Source organism: Lycorma delicatula, chromosome 5, assembly GCF_047948215.1.
Source record: "Lycorma delicatula isolate Av1 chromosome 5, ASM4794821v1, whole genome shotgun sequence".
NCBI classification, from domain to species: domain Eukaryota; kingdom Metazoa; phylum Arthropoda; class Insecta; order Hemiptera; family Fulgoridae; genus Lycorma; species Lycorma delicatula.
This window is the reverse complement of record NC_134459.1, coordinates 1,440,447-1,460,480: the sequence shown is the minus strand read 5'-3', so window position 1 is coordinate 1,460,480 and position 20,034 is coordinate 1,440,447. Positions and strand designations below refer to the sequence as shown.

The following is a 20,034-nucleotide window of genomic DNA, read 5'->3' as shown; positions in this document are numbered from 1 at the left end:
CTTGAATCTGCACGTTCTTGAAATTACAATGTGATTTCATTATTTTCTACAAGTAATTAAATCTTAAAATCTATAAAAAAATATTGAAATATTTTTTTAACAAATATGATTTTAATTAATTAAGTTAAAACATATCTGTATTTCTGTAGTCAAATGTATATTAATTAATGTGATTAATTTGTTTCGATATAGACGATTTAAATTTTTTTTAAAGTCGTCAAAATAATCGATGAAATAATATGATGTTTAGGATGTATTGAAGTATATATTTTACAATTCTTTTTAAGTCACGGAGCTTTAGCTTCGAAAGTCATATAAAGAGTATAAAAATCTTGTATTATTTCATAAAAATCTAAACTGAACAGTTTTATTATTATTTAATTAAAACTTTAATCAAATAACGTAAAAAAAATCATCCATTTATTTTATAAATAATTTTTTTTTTGTAGTTTTTTAATGGATAAATAAATAGAGATGCATTTCTTACAATTACAAAAAACAAAATTGTTTTTTTTAATAAATTATGAATTTTTATTAAAACAATTTTCGTGATGACGTAGATCACAATTTAACATTATTGATAAAGTTGAAACTTAACTTTATAGTGCTGAAAATGGTGGTCATGAACATCGATCGGATCATATCGGTATAAAATATTAGTACCTAATTGCAGTGTAACTTTTGAACTATTTATAAAGTTCGTAATGGCAAACAAGCGAGTATCTTGACAGTTCAATTAACAGTATTATCCATCTAGTAATAATGGCGTTGCGTATTTATGAAAATTTCGTCAAAGTATTCCAGTTTACACAAAACCACTTGGTCAACATAGATCTATTTGTATAGAGGAAATACCGGACGAATGTTAAATGAAATTACCTATGTATTAACAGATTCCTTTCGAGATACTGCGGCCGTATTGACAAAGTACGCCCAAAATTTCTTAGATATTAAATTTCTATTCTACACAACTTTGCTATTAGTTACTAGCGGATACACTTAACGATAAATGATTAATAGCTATTCAGTCCTGTTAAATCTACTGCAAAACGTCAGGGAAATATATGAAATTTTGATTCTGATAAAGTAAACTTGTTACATATTTCTGAAAAATTCCGATGAATTTTATCAGAAACATTTATAATGACAAATTTTAACTGTTTTACTATTCTTTATCATAATTCTTCATAGTTTGGAGCCTTATTTGTTTGATGATATGATTTAAATGGACAAATTGTGACTGCATTTCAGCGTGTGTAGGCTGTAGTGAACAACTGCTGTTGTGATATGATTGTAATTATGTAAATTGGTCCTCTTTTATTACTGTAAATAATGTAAAAACTTACATCTAAAAGTTTTTATTATTTGTAAATTATGTTTTGCGTGTATTAAAAAATATGATAGCTACATTAAATGAAAACAAACAAACCATGTAAACTTCAAGGAAAAAAAATCTCATTTTAACTCGGTGGCGCTTTATGCTTGTGAGACTATTTTTCAGATTAAGAATGAAAATAAAACGGACCGATTGCTTAAAACAGAAAGGCGAATTATCAGAACTTGTTTAAATAAAAGTTATCAAAAGGATGGAGTTGGGAATCGCCACAAATGAAACAGTCTACAAACAAGTCGACCCGATTATCAGTACTATGAAGAAAACGAAGGATTATCCATTTTTTCTATATATTAAAAACGCATGAGAACCGATTTATAAAACAATTGGTCACAAGGAAAATTAATCAAAACACCTGTGGAAAATATGCTGGAAAAATCCAAAGAGATCTTCAAGAAATTGGCTTGATGGTTGAAGATGCCTGTGATAATATGAAAATTAACTACGTACTTCAAAACAGTAGATTCAACATTAAAAAATTAGAAAGGCGTAATAAAGCGGAGGTCAGAGATGAAGTGAGGAAGCAACGATCCGATAGAATGAAGAAATACTGGGAAAATCGAGTGGCCAGACTAATACAGAAATTCAAGAGAAACTGAAATATGGATGACTAAAGTGGTCCAATGTGGCCTCAAAATTAAAAAAAAAAAAATTTTCTTTAGAAAGTAATTGATCTCAAAAATCAAATTCAACGTTGAGCTGTCACTAGTTACATATTAAATTCTTATTTTATATATTTTATTTTACTTAAATATTTTAAATATATTTGTCTTTAATATGACAGCTCATTTTCTTAAAGGTGGAAAACATTTTTCCACCTTCAATTTCTGCAAATTCAAAATTATATATCTAACAAAGTTCTAGGTTATCAAAAAACACAAATACTAACCGAAATCTTTTTTAGTACGCTTTGGGCCTCCCATCGCGATTTAAACAAAAGAAAGCTAAATTGCACAATCTTACTTCGCAGCCGTAACCCAACTATGAACACATTTTAACATATTAAGATATTATTTACGTTGGCTGCCTATACATATATAATATAGCTTTTACAATTACTATCGCGTCTGCAGTTTACAAGAATTAGCTTTCGTTTTGTAAGACTGCAAATCACGACTACGATACAACTTTAAACTTCAACACTATCGATAGCTCTTCGAACTAAATCATTACTATCGAACTTCCAATTATTATTTTGTAAATGAAAAAAATTACTTACTAAAAAAAAAATTAATACTTTAAAATAAAATTCTACATTCCTCCACATCCGAAAAGATGAATAAAGTTTAAAAATAGAAGAAAAACTAAGACATTCTAGTAAATTAACATTAGTCAATATTTGGCATGAAAAAAGCAGTTCATAATTCGATATCTATTGCACATCACAGAATTGGAACTAACCTCAAATAATTTTCCAGAGTAACGTTGAAATTTTCAAAACGTTAGCAGGTTGTGCGGTGTTTGCTCATTCTTATTGTAATTAGATTTGCTTATTTTTTCAAAAATACTTTCTTCTTGCAGAGGGTCAGTCAGCAGATTAATTTAAGTTTAAAACACGAAACTAGCAACCTTAAGTTATTCTGATAGATCATGTATTTTAAAAATGTATAAAAGTCAAATAAAGCTGTACTTAAATGCGGTACCCGAAACTATTTTGTACCGTTATTGACTGACTTATTGTTATGGCATTGACTCATAATACTTTATGTAGTAGATTATGTAAATTTAACCATTTACGATTACTTTTTAATTTAGTTCATAGACATACTAGTAAAAGTAGTTCAAGAAACGTTCTAAACTACGATGTTTTGGATATTTATACGGAAAATTTAGTTCAAGAAAATTGCAATAAATTTAATGAATTTATTTTCAAAGTATCATTAAACAAAACAAATTTAATCAATATTTTTACCAACCCTTGTCAAATATTGGAATTGCCTGATCATTGTACAAAAGAACAACTTGTTTCCAAAATAATAGATTCTTTAAGGGTTCACAATGTAAATAATACTGTTACTTGTATTAAACTATGTAAAGAAAGATCATACTGTTTACCGTATGGATTTATGTTATACTTAACAAAATTAGGAGAAAAAGAAGGTTTGGAATTAATGCAGTCATACCATAAGTGTTTGTATGCAAATGAGTTTAAGAAGTACTGTGGTTTTAAACACTACACAGCTCAAATGTTATGGTATTCAGGAAATATTTCTGAATCTCTTGATATTTTAGAACAGTTATATCAGAACTGCTCAGTTAGTTTAAAGTATGAAGTATGAACTAAATTACATAATATATGATATCATCTCTGATGTAATAATGAAGCACGGGGAAGCTTTATTGGTTGTAATGACAAATTTTATTAAATAATTAGCTGATAAATATGATAATTATTATCCCATGGCTATTTTATGGAGATCATTACAAGAAAGTGAATGGTTTACAGATCAGGAATTAGCAAAAAAAATATTGAATGATAATGAGGAACTTATTATTGTAATAAAGCCATCGGTACCTGTTTGGTGTGTTTCTTACATGCAGTGCCATAAAATTGATGTTGTCCATAGACTGTGTGAAGTGTTGCTGAAACTTAATGCCATCGATCAATATTCATCTGTTCTTCATAGTCTTTTTGACTATTATTGTAAGTATACAGGATAACTTCACTAGTATATTTATATTGTCTGCCACTGCAGCTTTTATTAAAATAAATTGTAATGATAATTTTGCTCAGGCATCGCTCACTTCAACCAAGAAATTTAGTAATCTTTCATTTAATTCTAATTTCTAAATAATAATGTAGGTTACCCAAACTGGTAATCAAGGAAAAGTATATTTTCATTTGATTAGCCTACTTCATTTGTCATGAAATCTGACTTTCTTGTAACATTTAATTTTAAAATATGTTTTTTCTATGTAAAATTATGTATAAAATATGAGGAAGAGTCTAGTCCTTGATAAGCAGTGCAAGTGTATCAGTGCTTCATTAGTGGATCGATAGAAATAAAATCGTTTGAATGGAAGCTTAGCCATTTAAGCACTATCTGCTTTTCTTCTTATTAGACCTGAAAGATTAGACTCTAAGAAGAGTTCTTCTATGTAAAAGATACACTCTTGGGGAAAAAACAGTAGTAATGGAAAGCTGTATTGCAACGATACAACCTTCTCAGAAGTACATGTTATTTGGGCTTGATTGCAGAATTCAAGTGATTTCTGAGATGTAGATTGAACTGATGGAATGTTTTCCTGGGTATACAGTGCACCAAAATTATCTTTAGCTCATCAAAAAACAAAATCAGTATGATGATAAATTTTCTGCTGATTGTTAGGTAGGGTTTTGGTTATTTTCAATTTTGATGAGGACATAAGGCGAATAAAATAACTTACTTTCTTGGTTTCCAATTTTTGTTAGTGGATCCAGGTCTCACTTCCAGAAAGTTGTATCTAGGAATACACCATCTACACACATTTGGTACGGCATTCTTGTTACAGGCTCTTTATTGAACTGCTGATCATGAACAGTACGGTATAATTATTATATTTATGTATGACTTATAACCAGATTTCATTCACTGTTATGCACAGATTTTACTCTGCTATGGTTCAATTACTGTAATGGTCTTTGGTGTCATTATTATCGGTATGTGACCTGGTTAGTCTTTTAAAAAATTTTCACTGTTCAGGAACTTCCCAGTCGCTCATATATTTGCTGTATATATGCTCACATATATAGAACATTTTTGAATACAAATTTTCTTATATTAGGCAGAAATTCATGTTGAGGTTATCTATGACATTGAATGTGTTATAATATTTCAAACGCATATTAAAATTGTATTTAATTTAAAAAAATATATAATATATACATCTTTACTGTGTCAAAGTAATCCTTCTCCAGCTTAATAATAGTTTAAGCGGCTATAGAATTAGGATAACTAGTGATTCACCTTGTACTTATTACACAATTACAGTAGTAGTATTAAAAGTAGAATGATCTGAACGGATGAAGAAATACTGGGCAGCTCGGAAGAGTAAAATAACACGCTTTTCTCAGAAAAGATTAACTAAAATTGACTTTAGTGGTCCCATGTTGCACGTAAAAGCATAATAATAACATAAATATATATCACACTAGTTATCCTAATTATATAGCCGCTTAAACTATTATTAAGCTGGGGAAGGATTACTTTGACATATTAAAGATTTATATAATATATATTTTTTTAAATTTAAACAATTTTAATATGCGTTTGAAATATTATAACACATTTAATATCATAGGTAATCTCAACATGAATTTCTGCCTAATATAAGAAAATTTATATTCAAAAATGTTCTACAGATTTCCTAGGTTACTTTTCTATATTATATATATATATAAATTACAAAACAGAATACAAAACAAATTACAAAATACAACATATAAACCACCAAAACAGTAATTAAATAAGTAACTTAGCATTATTATTAATTTCCAATAACAATTTTCGCAGTACCCCTTATCTTCAGTTTATTAAATATAATATACACATATATTACAATAAAAATATTCTTTTAATTTTCTGAAATTTTATTTGAAATTATGTTTTATATTTTGAATAATATAATAAGTGTATATGTAAATTTTGATGTCCCATTATATATGTTATAATATTAAATTTGATTAACAAAGTTTCAATATTTTTAATTATTTGAGTATTCAAAAAGAAAATATATATTCTTAGTTTTAAAAATTAAGTTTAACTCATTTATTTACTCATCTATTTTTTTAAATAACACATTGGTCAGTATGTGATGAATTATTTGAATTTTTAAAAAAATTATTTATATTATATATATATATATATATATATATATATATATATAATACTAGATAAAAAAAATAGTGTGGGATATACAGTCTATAACATGTATTTTTTTTTATTGATGTTTGTTGATTACCCTTGAAATTTTGTTTTTAGTTTAGATATTTCTGCCGTAGTAATAATTATTTGATTTCATTAAGCATTTATTTTTTATCTGTAGAAAAATGTTGATAGAATAAAAATAAAGAGCAGTTTCTCACTGTAAATTTTGTGAGTTTTATTAAATTTTTTTTCTATCAAGATAATGTAATGCATTATCTCTCACCAGGAGTACATTGTTTTTACATATGTAGAGCACATTTAAGAACCTACAGTTCTGAGTTATTTCTCTGAATAATAATGTTCACTTTATAGTCAAACTGGCTCAGTAAAGAAGATGGTGAGAAAACCACTTCGATTTTCACTTTCCTTATTAAGCTTGGCACGGGGTTCTTGTTAATTTGGTCATGGTTATGTCAGTTTCAAGAGGGAATTAAATCTCATTAGGTCACCTACAATCTTTTTAACTAGTAATTAACCTTCTTCCTAACAATGTTTTTTTTTTTTTAAACTAGTAAAAAGTGTACAGGTGCGTGAAAAATAAAATAAAATTTCTCCTCGATAACATTATTAATTATTACTGTTTTATTACACATTTAAACACATATAATATTTAAAAATTTTTTTAAGTTGACACTAGTTATGAATACACTATTGTAAAGTAGCTCTGAGTTAGAAAAGACTCATTTGACTTAAAAATTAGTGACCCGATTTTTACTGCCTCTATACTTTAATACAACAGCCTGTTAAGACTGACACATATTTTTTTTTAATTTTAAAATACTTATACTTATTTTACAGATTCACAAAACAATTTAAAAAGATGTTCTGCTGTAGTAAAATCAGCTTTGGATCTCAATATACCACTGAAAGAATCCTATTCAGAAACGCTTTTTAATATTATTAACTACTGGAAAGTTTGACAAGTCTAATCGCAAGAGCTCAACAGAAATACCCAACAGTATCAATTATCAGATAAATTTAAACTTTTAATGTTACTCGTACCTGTTTTTATGCTTAAAAAGTAGTATTTATGTAGTAAGCGGCATAACTTAAATTTTAGCAATTTAATAATTTTGTAATCGTTAAGTTTTTGTCTAATGTAAATTATTTATAAATAGCTGATACATTGTGCTGAATAACTGTGTTTTAAAAATGTTAACTGCTAATAAATCAACTATTTATTTAAATTTATTATGTTATTTATTTCATGGTATTTTTCAGGTAACTACCGATTTTTTATTGTACTGAAAATTAACTAAAAGAATACTAAAACAAAAAAGATAATAATGTGTTATGTTAATTTAAGTAAATACGTATCCCTACTTTACACTTAAACACAGATTGTAAAAACAATTTTCTACTTCTTTTTAATAGATGCTATTAATCCTGGGGTTTGTTTTCTAAATTTTATTTCTTTTTTGTTTTTGTTATTTGATATAATTATACAATTATATACCGACTGATGTGGGATTCCACAAAAGTCAACTGTTGGTATTAGTTTTTTTTTAGGTTTTTCCGTTCTAAGTAGTTCTAAGTTATTGACATTACTATACAATTTCAGAGTTGTTTGATATTGTAACTATATAAAGGCATTTATAATAACAAACAAACTAATAATCACACAGCTCTCACTATCAGTAAATTGCATAACAATTTAGCCACACTTAAAACTTAATAAAATAAGCATTATATAATAATTATAAAAATTAAAAAAAAAAAACATTAAAAAATGTATTAAAAAAATTTTATTTACTCAATATCAAGGCTTAATTATAAGTTTTTTAACTACACCACTCAGCACATTATTACTGACGGATGTATGAGGTACATGTCCTGTTACACTTTCTGGAGGATTACAAAAAATTGTATTTGGTAAATAGACACATCCTTTAATTATACTATTGACTTGACTTAACATATCTTCATTAAGAGGTGTTAATAAAAACAGTTCTTCAGTCTCTTTCTTCACACTTCTTACAGTACCTATTAAAAAAAAAGAAGACAATAAAGAATACAATAGCACTGATAATTGAAAGAATATATAATAATAATAATTGTCTCGAAATACAATCTTATGATCTACAGTAGAACTGTTACACAAATTACTTTGTAATGAGTTCTATATCTTACCATCAAGAAGATGGCAAGAAAACTACAATCATCTTATAATTTTAAACAATTCTAACAAGTCATCATTAAAAAGATATTTTTAGAAAATTTCTTTTTTTAATGACAAATCAAAGTGAAGTTATTAAATAGTTTCTAAAAAAAAAAAAAATACTTTTAATGCTTTTACAGCCAGGTGAGAATAATGATGGCAGTCAATAAAGGCCAAGACCTTTATCATTACTCTCACCTGACATCAGTTGATGTTAATGCTAGAAATCATCTTGAATTAAAATATCATTTTTATGTGTTCACATAAAAAAGTAGTTGCAATACCATAAATAAGTATAAAGACATGCATATTTAAGATGCTGAATTTAATAAATTCAGTTCAGCTGATCTTAAAAAATTAATATACATAATACATACTTTTTCTTTTTTTTTTTATACACGAAGAAATTATTCATACGACTAAAATAGATTCCGAATATAATAAACCTGATTTTCCATCTAGCGACAACGCTTCGTGTATCGTCATAAATAAATTACATTTCTAAAAAATGACCGAACAGAGCAGTTGTCAGTTCTGCTTCTTTACCGTAACTGTGATCCACGATTTACTTTATACAGCATAAAAGTCTTGTTAGGTTATGCGACCAGAATTATTTCATTTGACCGATCTGACTCGACTTGTAGGCGAAGTTCGTTCGTACCACGATGACTAGTTATTTTTTACTGTATTATTCAAAACACGCGATCCAAGAAATACCGTTATTATAAAAAGAGTTTACGATAATATCTGATATATTATAAACGTATGTTAATTTTCCAAAGATCTAAACGATTTAAATAAACGCAAATAAATTCTAATAACGGGTACGGTTAAGACTTAAATAATTAAGTATCTAGCTAGTATATATAAATAAGTTTAAAAGTTAAAATGAAATTATCATTAGACCAGATTAATATTGTTTGCGTACAGCCTACAAAAACCTATCGCGCAAATTTCCGTTTGAGAGAATAAATTAATTATTTCTCTTCTTACAGATTACTATAACGCAATTTTATCTTCGAGTATTAATACCTGAATTTTAAAACCCATTACAGTCTATAGATATCTGTACCGTTCTGTTTACTATGCAGCCACCGAACAAGATCCAAAGGCCATTTCAAAACCCAACAGATATACAAATGACGCGCGAGTGCATAAACCCAACGGGTCATTACCTGGATTTACAGAAGCCAAACCGAAGAAGACAAATGTTAAGGAAAGGCGATAATCGACCGCGCAGCAAACGTGACGGAACTGAAAACGTTATATAAGTTTTAAATCCCGATTGACTTTACTCAAAATGCGTACAAACTACTGAATTATGAAAAATCTCATACGGATTTTAATATAAAATCGAATCGCCGGACTTGGAAAACCGAAAGACTTAACCGTCTCAAAGATTTATGTACCAAAGTAACATTTTAAGTCTTCGGCAAATTTACATCGTACTTTTTAAAATTGTCTCTTAATTCACCCACGGGAGGCCACTCGTGCTATCGTGAAGTCGTGGTTACAAATACGGTAGAATTTCACGAAGCAGTTTTTTTTTTTTAATTTTTTTTTCTAGCAGTTACAATTTTTTTATTCTTTACATATAAGACAATGTTTGAATAAAATTAAAAATAATATGTAAATATAACAAACTATTTCAATGAAATGAAAGAAATTATAAATCGACTTAAAGTAAAGAACAGACTGAAGTAAAAAGAAAAAAAAACAATGAATTGCACTACCTATTCTACGAACATGTCAAGCTGGAACTCACTGAAGATGTTCTCTTATGGAATACGTAGAAATATAGTTATCGTGGCCAAAATATCTTCTCGGCCAGAAAATATTAAGACAAACCCAAGTAAGAATAAATAACGTGTAAAAAGATGTCTGGAATTTAAAATATACGAAAAAGAACCTTCCGATTTAACAGCAGATTGAGTTATTAATTCTCGCGTAGAACCGATTTTATCTATGAACAGAAGTTACGTATAAAAATGTAAGATCAAGAACAAAAATCGGAGAGACAGAAAAAAAGATAAGCGGAAAAGAAAAAGAAGTGTAACAAGATACGGAGAAATGCGGAAGAAGCCTTCGTCCAGCAGTAGGCCATTAATAAAATTACATATTCTAAAACCGGTACGCAAAGACAGGATTGCGCATAATAATGAATAAATCATTTTAAAAATGAAATACACCTTCTCGATATCACAAAGTTGTTCGCTTTTCACGATATACTCTTCTGTATCACTGGATGGATCTCTTCTGAAATTTCTACAGAACGAATAACAAAAATATTAAATAGAAATTATACTATCGCTCTTATTTAACGGTTTCTACACGTGTAATAAAGATTGAAAATTGTTACCCCGTCTAATATATCAACTCGTCAGAAATTAATTGATTTAAAAAAAAAAATCAATGGCGACGGTGCATTTACAATTGTTTCAACAGAACTTTCAATGGAACCTAAGAATGATTTTTTTTTGTAATAAATAAAATAAGTTAAGAATAGAACGTTCCACAAATTAACTCTCCAACCCCTTCAACACCAATAATACGAGCCCGATCGCCATTCATTTTCAACATTGAAAAGAATCAAACGATATAAAATAAAAACCGTTGAGCAAATTTCCTTTTTCTAACGTACAAAACAAAACGCACTAACATAAACGGAATTTTACGACATACATTTTAGTATTTTTGAACCGCAGATCTCAAAACGTTGAGAAATACAAAGGTATTCCTCAATTATCTTCCCCCCCATTTATTATGTCCATATTTATAGAACACTGTACTGGCATTTTGGGGAAAATATTAAAAAGTTCTTAGATTGTTAATTTACATTTAAAAGAAATTAATAATAAATGTGCAAAAAAAGGCCTAACGTTTTTTTCTAAACTATAAAAAAATACAAATTAAAACGATTAAACACAAATTATGGACAGCTAAAATCGAGATAATATTTTAGACATTAAATATTGATATATAACAAATATTTATTGCGCAAGCCAAAAAACAGCAATATCTTGGTAAATTGCTTAAAACACATTGCGGTTATCCGTTTTCACGTTTTTCCGCCATAAGAATTCTTAAGTAGCGGCCTAGAAATTCTTTTGCTGCGCCTGATCTACGATACGTTTTATTTTTTGCCGCCCCCTAAATTGCCGTACTATTTTTGGAATATGCGTCCCCCGTAAAGCATTGATATGAACTCATTTCTAATTCGAGGCCAGTATGGATTCATGAAAGGGCTTGGCATCGAGGATTACATCTTAAATATGCTCTTGCCGAGGTGGAAAACGCCGACTGTAAATATGTTTTGGCTATTTTTATCGACGTAAAGGCAGCATTTCCTTCCTTGTGTTGGAGTTCTGTCCTCTATGAGTTGGAACGCCGCAATGTTCCCGTAGTCCTGCAGGCCGTAGTACGGAACTACTTGTCGGATCGCACGGCTCTATTTAAGGATGCGCACCTAGTTGTGGAAAAGTCCGTCACCAGGGGAAGCCATCAGGGCTCCGTTTTCGGTCCCTTGCTGTAGAACCTGGTATTCGACCGATTTTTGGGACTGACATTCCCGGAAGGAGTCACGGCCCAGGCTCTCGCCGATGACTGCCTCCTATTAGTTCGTGGTAATTCACGACCGCAGCTAGAAAACCGAGCGCAGGCGGCTTTGTCACTCGCAGAGGGCTGAATGTACATTCAAAATTTAAGGATTTCTGCGCCCGAGACGAAGTTTATGCTTACAAGGGTGCAGACAAATTATCATACAATCGTAACCCCCGTATAAGTATAAAGGCTTGTACTCAGTCGAGTTCCAGTCGATAAGTACCTACGTGTTTTGTTCGATGAGAAGTTGCTGTTTTAGCGATCACATTAGGCAAGTAGCAGCGGACGCCGTCTCTGTGATGCACAAGCTTAGGAGGATTGCTCGGAAGGATTACGGACTATCGGGCCGTTATTTGTACATAGCGTACCGATCTGTCTTCAAAGGTTTCACCTCTTACGCCGCGTCCGTTTGGCCGCGTAGGTGGAAAGAAGTCGAGCACTTATTCAAAATTTAAGGAGCGCCCAGAGCAGAGCCTTAATTGTACGCACTGGTGTTTTTAAAACAACCTCCTACGAGGCTACCATTGCATCGGGAAAGGCTCTCCCAACCGAATTAGTGGTGAAAGTTCGGGCGGCCACGTGGAAATTGCGAAGAGGCAGTGAGGCTAAGGTATCCGAGATGCGGTTTCGAGCCGGGCCTGTACCTGAGCGGATCGATCTCGATACACCGGTTCTAAATTTCGATTAGTTGCCCGTCTCCCGCCTGCGGAGGAGGCTTTACAGCCTCACGATAGAAACAAGAATGGCACGCCACGACTAAAGGAAGGTCCTTGTATAGATTTATACAGGATCTGGGGGGATGGTTTGCCTCTCCTTCGTTTTTAAGGGCGACGGGAGCCCGTGTGCTTTCCAACAATGTAAATTTAAACCGATATTTGTTTCGGCTCCACCTGGCAGCTGATGAACTGTGCAACTGCGGGGAGGTCCGATCGAACGAACACGTGATATTCGATCGCCCAGCTCTTGGGGAGGGCCAGAACTCAGGCCACCACGGAACTTAGTGGTCAAGGGGAAAATCGGCCACTCACAAGCGGCAAGTCAATGTGGCGAGAGCCGCATTGTCGGACCGAGTGGGAGTTCCTTGATGCGGTTGCTTTATTCAACCGACATCAGTAGTTTACCTAAGCGAAAAGACTCCTATCGCGCTGCTGTAGAAAGCTAACCGAGAGATACGGCTGGCTACCAGCCAGAATAAGGCTCCATGCGCTTTAATGGTGGACAGGTGACATTCAACGACCTAGGCGTGGCAGCGAATCGCTGCCTTTAACAAGATAAATCAAGTACTGATAGTCATATATGTTTTAGTAGTTGACGGGGTGCGCCTACCCACCACAGCGATGTATGACAAGTGGGCGGTGGGAAACGCAAGCGAGTGGTGTATAATACCACGCTTATTCCGCTCACGCTTTTAGGTTAGCTCTGCGAGCTAGTTATGACACCGGTCGCTAAACTGTTTCGCGGCTCAGTAGCAGTTTGCGGCACAGACAATCGGTCTTATGCTTTAGGGTGACCGAATGAGGAGGTGGCGGGAGAAATGCTAAGCAAACCGACAAGCCGATTCACAACGAACGAGTGTATACAACACTTGTGACACCGGGTTTATCGATGGTGGTCTGCGGATTTTTCACCTTTCTTTCTTTCTTTCTTTTCCTGTTTAGTCTCCGGTAACTACCGTTTAGATAATACTTCAGAGGATGATATGTATGAGTGTAAATGAATTGTAGTCTTGTACATTCTCAGTTCGACCGTACCTGAGATGTGTGGTTAATTTAAACCCGACCACCAAAGAACCCCGGTATCCACGTTCTAGTATTCAAATCCGTGTAAAAATAACTGGCTTTACTAGGACTTGAACGCTGTAACTCTCGACTTCCAAAACAGCTGATTTGGGAAGACGCGTTAACCACTAGACCGACCCGGTGGGTTGCACATTAACCGTGTTCAAAATATATATCCCGTTGTATGCTACCCACCGATCACAAATTATTATTCGATCTGGTACACTACACTCTGCAATAACCTATCTCCAGAACGATTATCTAGTGCGAAATGTAATATACCCCAGCTACACGGGACAGCCCTTCAAAACCCGTTGCTTCTGAAGGACTCTGCCGAAGTTATTCTTCCTCCTTACGAATAGAGACTCGTCGATTTGTACTGTCAGACCCGGGCCACCGATTACACGAATTGATTTTTTCATTTTTCGGCGCACACTTCTTGTAATTTCTCCATTTGACAGCTGGGTTGTTATGAATACTTAATTCGTGTTCCCAGAATGCCTCGTAGAATTCAGTAGAATTCCGCCTGCCCTTACACTGCTACCGTTTCTGTCATTAGAAATATTTAACGCACGTCTTGCCGGCGATTACAAAGTTTACGATTCATGTAGGAAACTAAGAGATTACAAGACACGAGTAAAAAAAAGGAATATAATGAAGGAAATAAAGGAAGAAGGTAAACCTTAATGCCTCTTTGAGTGGACCAAACAAGCGGTAGTCAGAAGGGGTAAGATCAGGATTATACGGAGGACGAGCCGGTACTTCAAAGTTGAGTTTTCGGAGCGTTTCAGCAGTGCGGGCAGCAGTATGTGGACGGGCATTGTCGTGCAACAACACAACACCTTTCGACAGCAGTCCTCGGCGTTTGTTTCGAATCGCAGGATTCCAGCTTGACAGTAAGCATCTCACTGTAACGCGCACTGTTTATTGTCGTGTCCCTATCCTCATAATGTTCCAGTACCGGGCCTTGTGAGTCCCAAAAAACCGTAAGCATCAGTTTTCCTGCGGACGGTTAGGTTTTGAACTTTTTTTTGCAGGACGAATTTGGATGTTTCCATTCCATACTCTGCCGTTTACTCTCCGGTTTGTAACGATGGATCCGTGTTTCGTCACCGGTGATGATTCTGTCTAAGAAGATGTCCCGTTCGTTACCGTAGCGATCCAATATTTTTGGCAGATGTCCAAGCGAGTTTGTTTATGCGACCGTGCGAGTTGTTTTGGGACCCGTCTTACACAGACTTTATGAAACCCAAGTCTGTTGTGGATGATATCGTAGACAAAACCGTGACTAATTTGCAGACGATATGCCGCTTAATCGACAGCTACTCGTGTGTTTAAGAAAACTATGTCGCGTGCACGCTCAGTGTTTTCCTCATTTGTGACGGTAAACGGTCGCCCGACTCCTTGGTCGTGCAGAACACTTGTGCGACAATTTTTCAATCCGTTGGTAGACGCTCCGTTGCGGCAGCACACTGTTCCCGTACTGTACCGAAAGACTTCGACGAATTTCGGCTCCTGATACACTTTCCGACCGCAAAAAATGGATCGCTGAACGTTGCTCTTCTTCGGTGCAAACAGAAAACGGAGCGGCCATGGATAACGGCAGGGCCGCGATAATGAAACTAACCTAGCAGCATCAAACCTGCACAGACATAACAATTAAACCACGCGTGCGTCATCTACGCAACACGGCAGTACTAATAACGTAAACAAAAATATAACTAAATTGCGGATAATAATCGACTTACCCTCCTATTTATCGCTTTATTTAAATATAATACTTTATCGTTTATTTAATTCAACGATTAAAACTAAGGCGCCCCCGCATTTCCGTATTTAATTCGCGCAGGTGTGGCGGTACTAGCGGCGACAGGCGCCACTAACCAGACTAATGAAATTTCACAACTTACATAGAACAAATTTCGTTTGTACGGTCGGCAGTCTGGTGCAGTCGCAAGGCTTAACGCACTAGATATCGAGTCAACCAGACGATCGAGTTCGAGACCCGGCCACACCGAATTACGTTTTTACACTTTAAATATTATTCATTTATTTAATTCTACCGTTTACCTGTAACGTCACAACATAGCAGACGACTGTAACAGCATTTTTTCGGGCGGATTGCAATTTTGCAAATATTGTTATTTTTGGTCGTTAACAAATGCATCTAAGAAAAAATATGACCTTAATTAGGCGAAATCTCGAGATACTGAGAGCGGCCGTGGTTTACAGAGCCTCATCCCCTTGACCGTTAAATTGAAAATTTAATGGCATCAATGCCCCGTATATAAAGTTTGGTAAAAAATCGGTCGATATAAGGTGATAGCCGGTTGATATAAGATGATTTAGAAACTACACCGAACGCACCTACATTAACATCCGGAAAAGTTCCATCCGGTTTTTTGGTTTCCTTAGGTGTGAAAACGTCAAGATCCAGTGAAAACCGCATATGCCCAAATAGGACCGATTATAATACTTACCCTTCTAGAGCTGTAGCTCTATCTAGACGGGAAAGCAAAAAGTAGTGATGGTATTGCGGATGTAACGGGGAAAAAGAGGTTTATGAGAGAATATAGCAGAGATAAAAACGGCCTTCGGGATGTAAGAAACGGCACAAGTAAGCTGTAAACAACTCGCCAATAAAAAAAATACTACATTATTTATTCAATAGTAATAACTGCTAACTGCTGAAAACGCAGTATTCTTTTTCACAAACAAAAAAAAAACAATAAGAAAAACCGGTTCAACATTCAAACTTCTTTCCCAGATTCGGTATCAGAACGTCGACAATTCGATTAGGACGGTAACGATTTCCGTTGTAGCACGGGAAATTTCAAAACCGCAACTGAACAATGACGTCAATTTGTTCATAATACAGAAAGCCCGCTTGAAATTTTACTAAAGAAACATAATTTGGCTGAACTATAACAGTTTCCGAAATGTTATCGATTTAATAATTAAAATGAATACAATTTTGAAAACGTAAAACGTAGATTTTTTTCGTTCACGTGGTAGTAAAGTTATTTATTTAAATTATACTTTTATACGGTTTTGGTTTTATTTTTTGAATATCAGTAATAGAATTACTGAAATATATTAATAAATTTCATTATTAAATAATAACGTTTAAAAACCAACCTGTTAAAAATATTGCAACCAATTAACAGAAAAGCGATTCGAAAATAGAATAAGGCCAGCCCTCGATTTTTAACCTGTTTTGAAAGGGTTACAGCTTCGAATAAAAACGTAGCTGTATGTTTACAATGCGACAGCTAAATACTCGACGATAAAGATTTGATTTAACGAGACTTATAGGACGAAGGTTATTTTTTTTTCAAGGTCCGACCGGTCGCGAAATAAAAACCTGCGCAAAAATCGGATGAACCTTTGCGCATACGTGTTGTGCAGCGTCTCTACTGTGGCCGTCAATTACGCCGCGTCACTTCGTTTAGTTCTGAACGCGCAGCTAGCACGTAAACATGTCTACAACAATAGCATCTCCCTCCAAGTGTGAAGAGCGTGCGGTAATTCGATTTCTTCAGGCTGAGGGGTGTAATGCGGCTGAAATTCATCGACGAATAAGTAATGTGTACGGTGAAACTTCAACGAGTGACGGCAAAGTGCGACAACGGTGCAGACACCTTAAAGCAGGACGTACAGATGTTCATGATGCAGGCGGTCAGGGAAGGAAGCGAGTGTCGACCGATGATCTCGTTGAGCGAGTGGATGAGGCGATTCGAGAAAATCGTCGGTTCACAATTTCTATATTGAGCGATTCGCTTCCTGAAATTTCAAGGTCTCTCTACACAATTGTGAGTGAGAGACTTCAGTACCGCGAACTGTGTGCGAGATGGGTTCCCAAGATGCTGTCCGACCGTCACAAAACAATGAGAAGATTCTAATCTTCTCCAGCCCTACCGCAATGAAGGAGAAGATTTTTTGAACAAAACTGTCACAGGGGACGAGACACGGGTCCATTTCGAAACTGAAGAACAATCAAAACAGCGGATGCGTTCTCATTCTCCCTGTACGAGTGAACCAAAGAAGTTCAAGCGAACCTTCTCCAACAGAAAGCGTACGGCTACTGTGTTCTGGGACCGGAATGGAGTTCTCTTGGTGGAATTAATGGAACGCGGCACGACCATCACTGCAGCCTCATACTGCGTGACCCTTCAACGTCTACGAAGGGCGATTCAGAATAAGCGGAGAGGAATGTTGTCATCAGGCATTGTCTTTGTCCACCACAATGCTCGGCCGCACACTGCAGCTGTAACAAAGAAGCTCCTGCAGCGTTTTCGTCGGGAAGTGTTTTATCACCCACCGTACAGCCCGGACTTGGCTCCATCCGATTTTCACCTCTTTATTCACATGAAATACTGGCTAGGAGGACAACATTTTGACACAGACATCGAGCTGCAGACCGGCGTAGAAACACGGCTGAAAACACAGGCGACTCCGTTTTCTATGACGAGGGTATCGGAAAGTTGGTACCGCGCTACGACAGATGTCTTAAATCGGAGTGGCGACAATGTAGAGAAATAGCGTAACTATGTAAGTACTTGTTACAAATAAATATTTTTTTTATTTTCACTGTGGTTTTAATTTCGTGACCGATCGGACCTTGAAAAAAAAATAACCCTCGTATATAAAAATCGTATTCTTATGAGTTAACGATCTACTACGAATAATAATTTTATATCTAAGTGATAAAAGCAGCCGATAAAATGGTAGATAAGAATCTTTTTATGATTTTCGTTAATCTGTTTGACTGGGCGGGGAGAAAATAACGGTCAAGATCCTACGAGGTAAATCTACACATTAAATTAGAAAAACAAATTTATAGCGTCAGAAACTATTTCAAGCACAGAGTAGGAATAAACAAGATTTTTTTGTGACGATTGTAAAATTCGAAGTGAATTTAATAATAATTTCATAAACTACAACAACGGAACACGGAGATTCCGAAGTAGATAGAACGATTACGAAAGCAAAAACTCAGAATAAAAGATGACAATAAATAACAACAATAGCGTACATGAACGGAAAAGAAAACTTTTAACGAATGACATGTTCAGTAGTCACTTTTACAGAGAACTCTTTTACTTTTTTAACAGACTCCGAAAGTTTATTGTATAAGAAGAAAAACAAGTACTATAGTAAAACAACAAAGGTAAACGAGACGATGAAACTTTTTAAAAAACGAAAACTTATAAGAAATAAAACTGAATTATCATATAGGACAATACATTTACAAAAATTTAATTCGATTTACGTTATTTTGCATCGATGTCGTATATCGTACGATAATTATATATAACAAGTGAGGTAGCAACAAACAATATACACTAATTAAATTCAAATGGAATTAATGTCATCCTTTGATATTATATTAATCGACTTCTGTAGTTATACCGCGATAACAAATAAGGGTAACATTCCACAGCTAACGAGAATGTACAAAATTAGCTTACATTCTCTCAAATAAATTTAATATTACACGAACAAAAGTAAATAAATCGCAATATATAAGAAAATAATCGATTAATTTCCTGAATAATATTAATTAAATTTTACGGTGCGATAGAAAAATATTAATTTCAATGGAAACAATAAATTTTGAGTTCTTAACATTTCTGAAATATAAAATGTATTTCGTCATTAACGACTAAATTAAGAAACTTAAAATGTCCTTAATAATTTAATTTTCTGTCGATCAAAATTTAAAAGCGTCACTTAATAACGTTTCATTTAACATTTCTTCATAATGAATTCGGAAAATCTTTTACTGTTATATAGAAATTACGAGAAAATAAATTTAATATATATTCAATTTGACTTGTGAACAATTACCCTAAAAAAATCAAGGGCACGGGCACCGATTTGTTAATCCAGTCTTATTTTTCTTATACGAATCGCAGTATGGTCACATCGTATTAGAAAAATTAAGAGGCTTCATTTATTAAGCACTTCATCCCGAGATTTTACTCCGGGTAGGTAAAAAACAGTCGCTAAATTGTACCTCTGCCGCTAGAGATTCCCTTAAAACGAATAATTACAAATTTATAGGTACATATAACATAAGAGCGGATTCGATAAGCATCTGGCCAAAACACCCTCGAAGTTTTGTAGAAAATTTGTGAAGTTAAGAGTAGAAAATAAAGGAAGAGTAAATTAATAAGAAAGTGATCTTCCCTTAAA

The 20,034-nt window shown here is 33.7% G+C and overlaps 1 protein-coding gene across 6 annotated transcripts in view; it reads right to left on the bottom strand.

The window, feature by feature from the left end:
- The window catches only part of LOC142324633 (uncharacterized), a 287,954-nt gene that overhangs the window by 153,154 nt on the left and 114,766 nt on the right, over positions 1-20,034 (bottom strand). For 2 of the 6 annotated variants that reach the window (XM_075365482.1, XM_075365483.1), the window contains exon 4: positions 7,388-8,283. The exons of 2 other annotated variants lie outside the window; for them this stretch is intronic. In XM_075365482.1, the coding sequence (XP_075221597.1) occupies positions 8,060-8,283 (224 nt within the window). In that variant the 3' untranslated portion in view covers positions 7,388-8,059. Of the gene's footprint in view, positions 1-7,387; positions 8,284-20,034 lie in introns of those variants that run through there. 2 more of the 6 variants (XM_075365481.1, XM_075365480.1) reach the window with 2 other exon arrangements.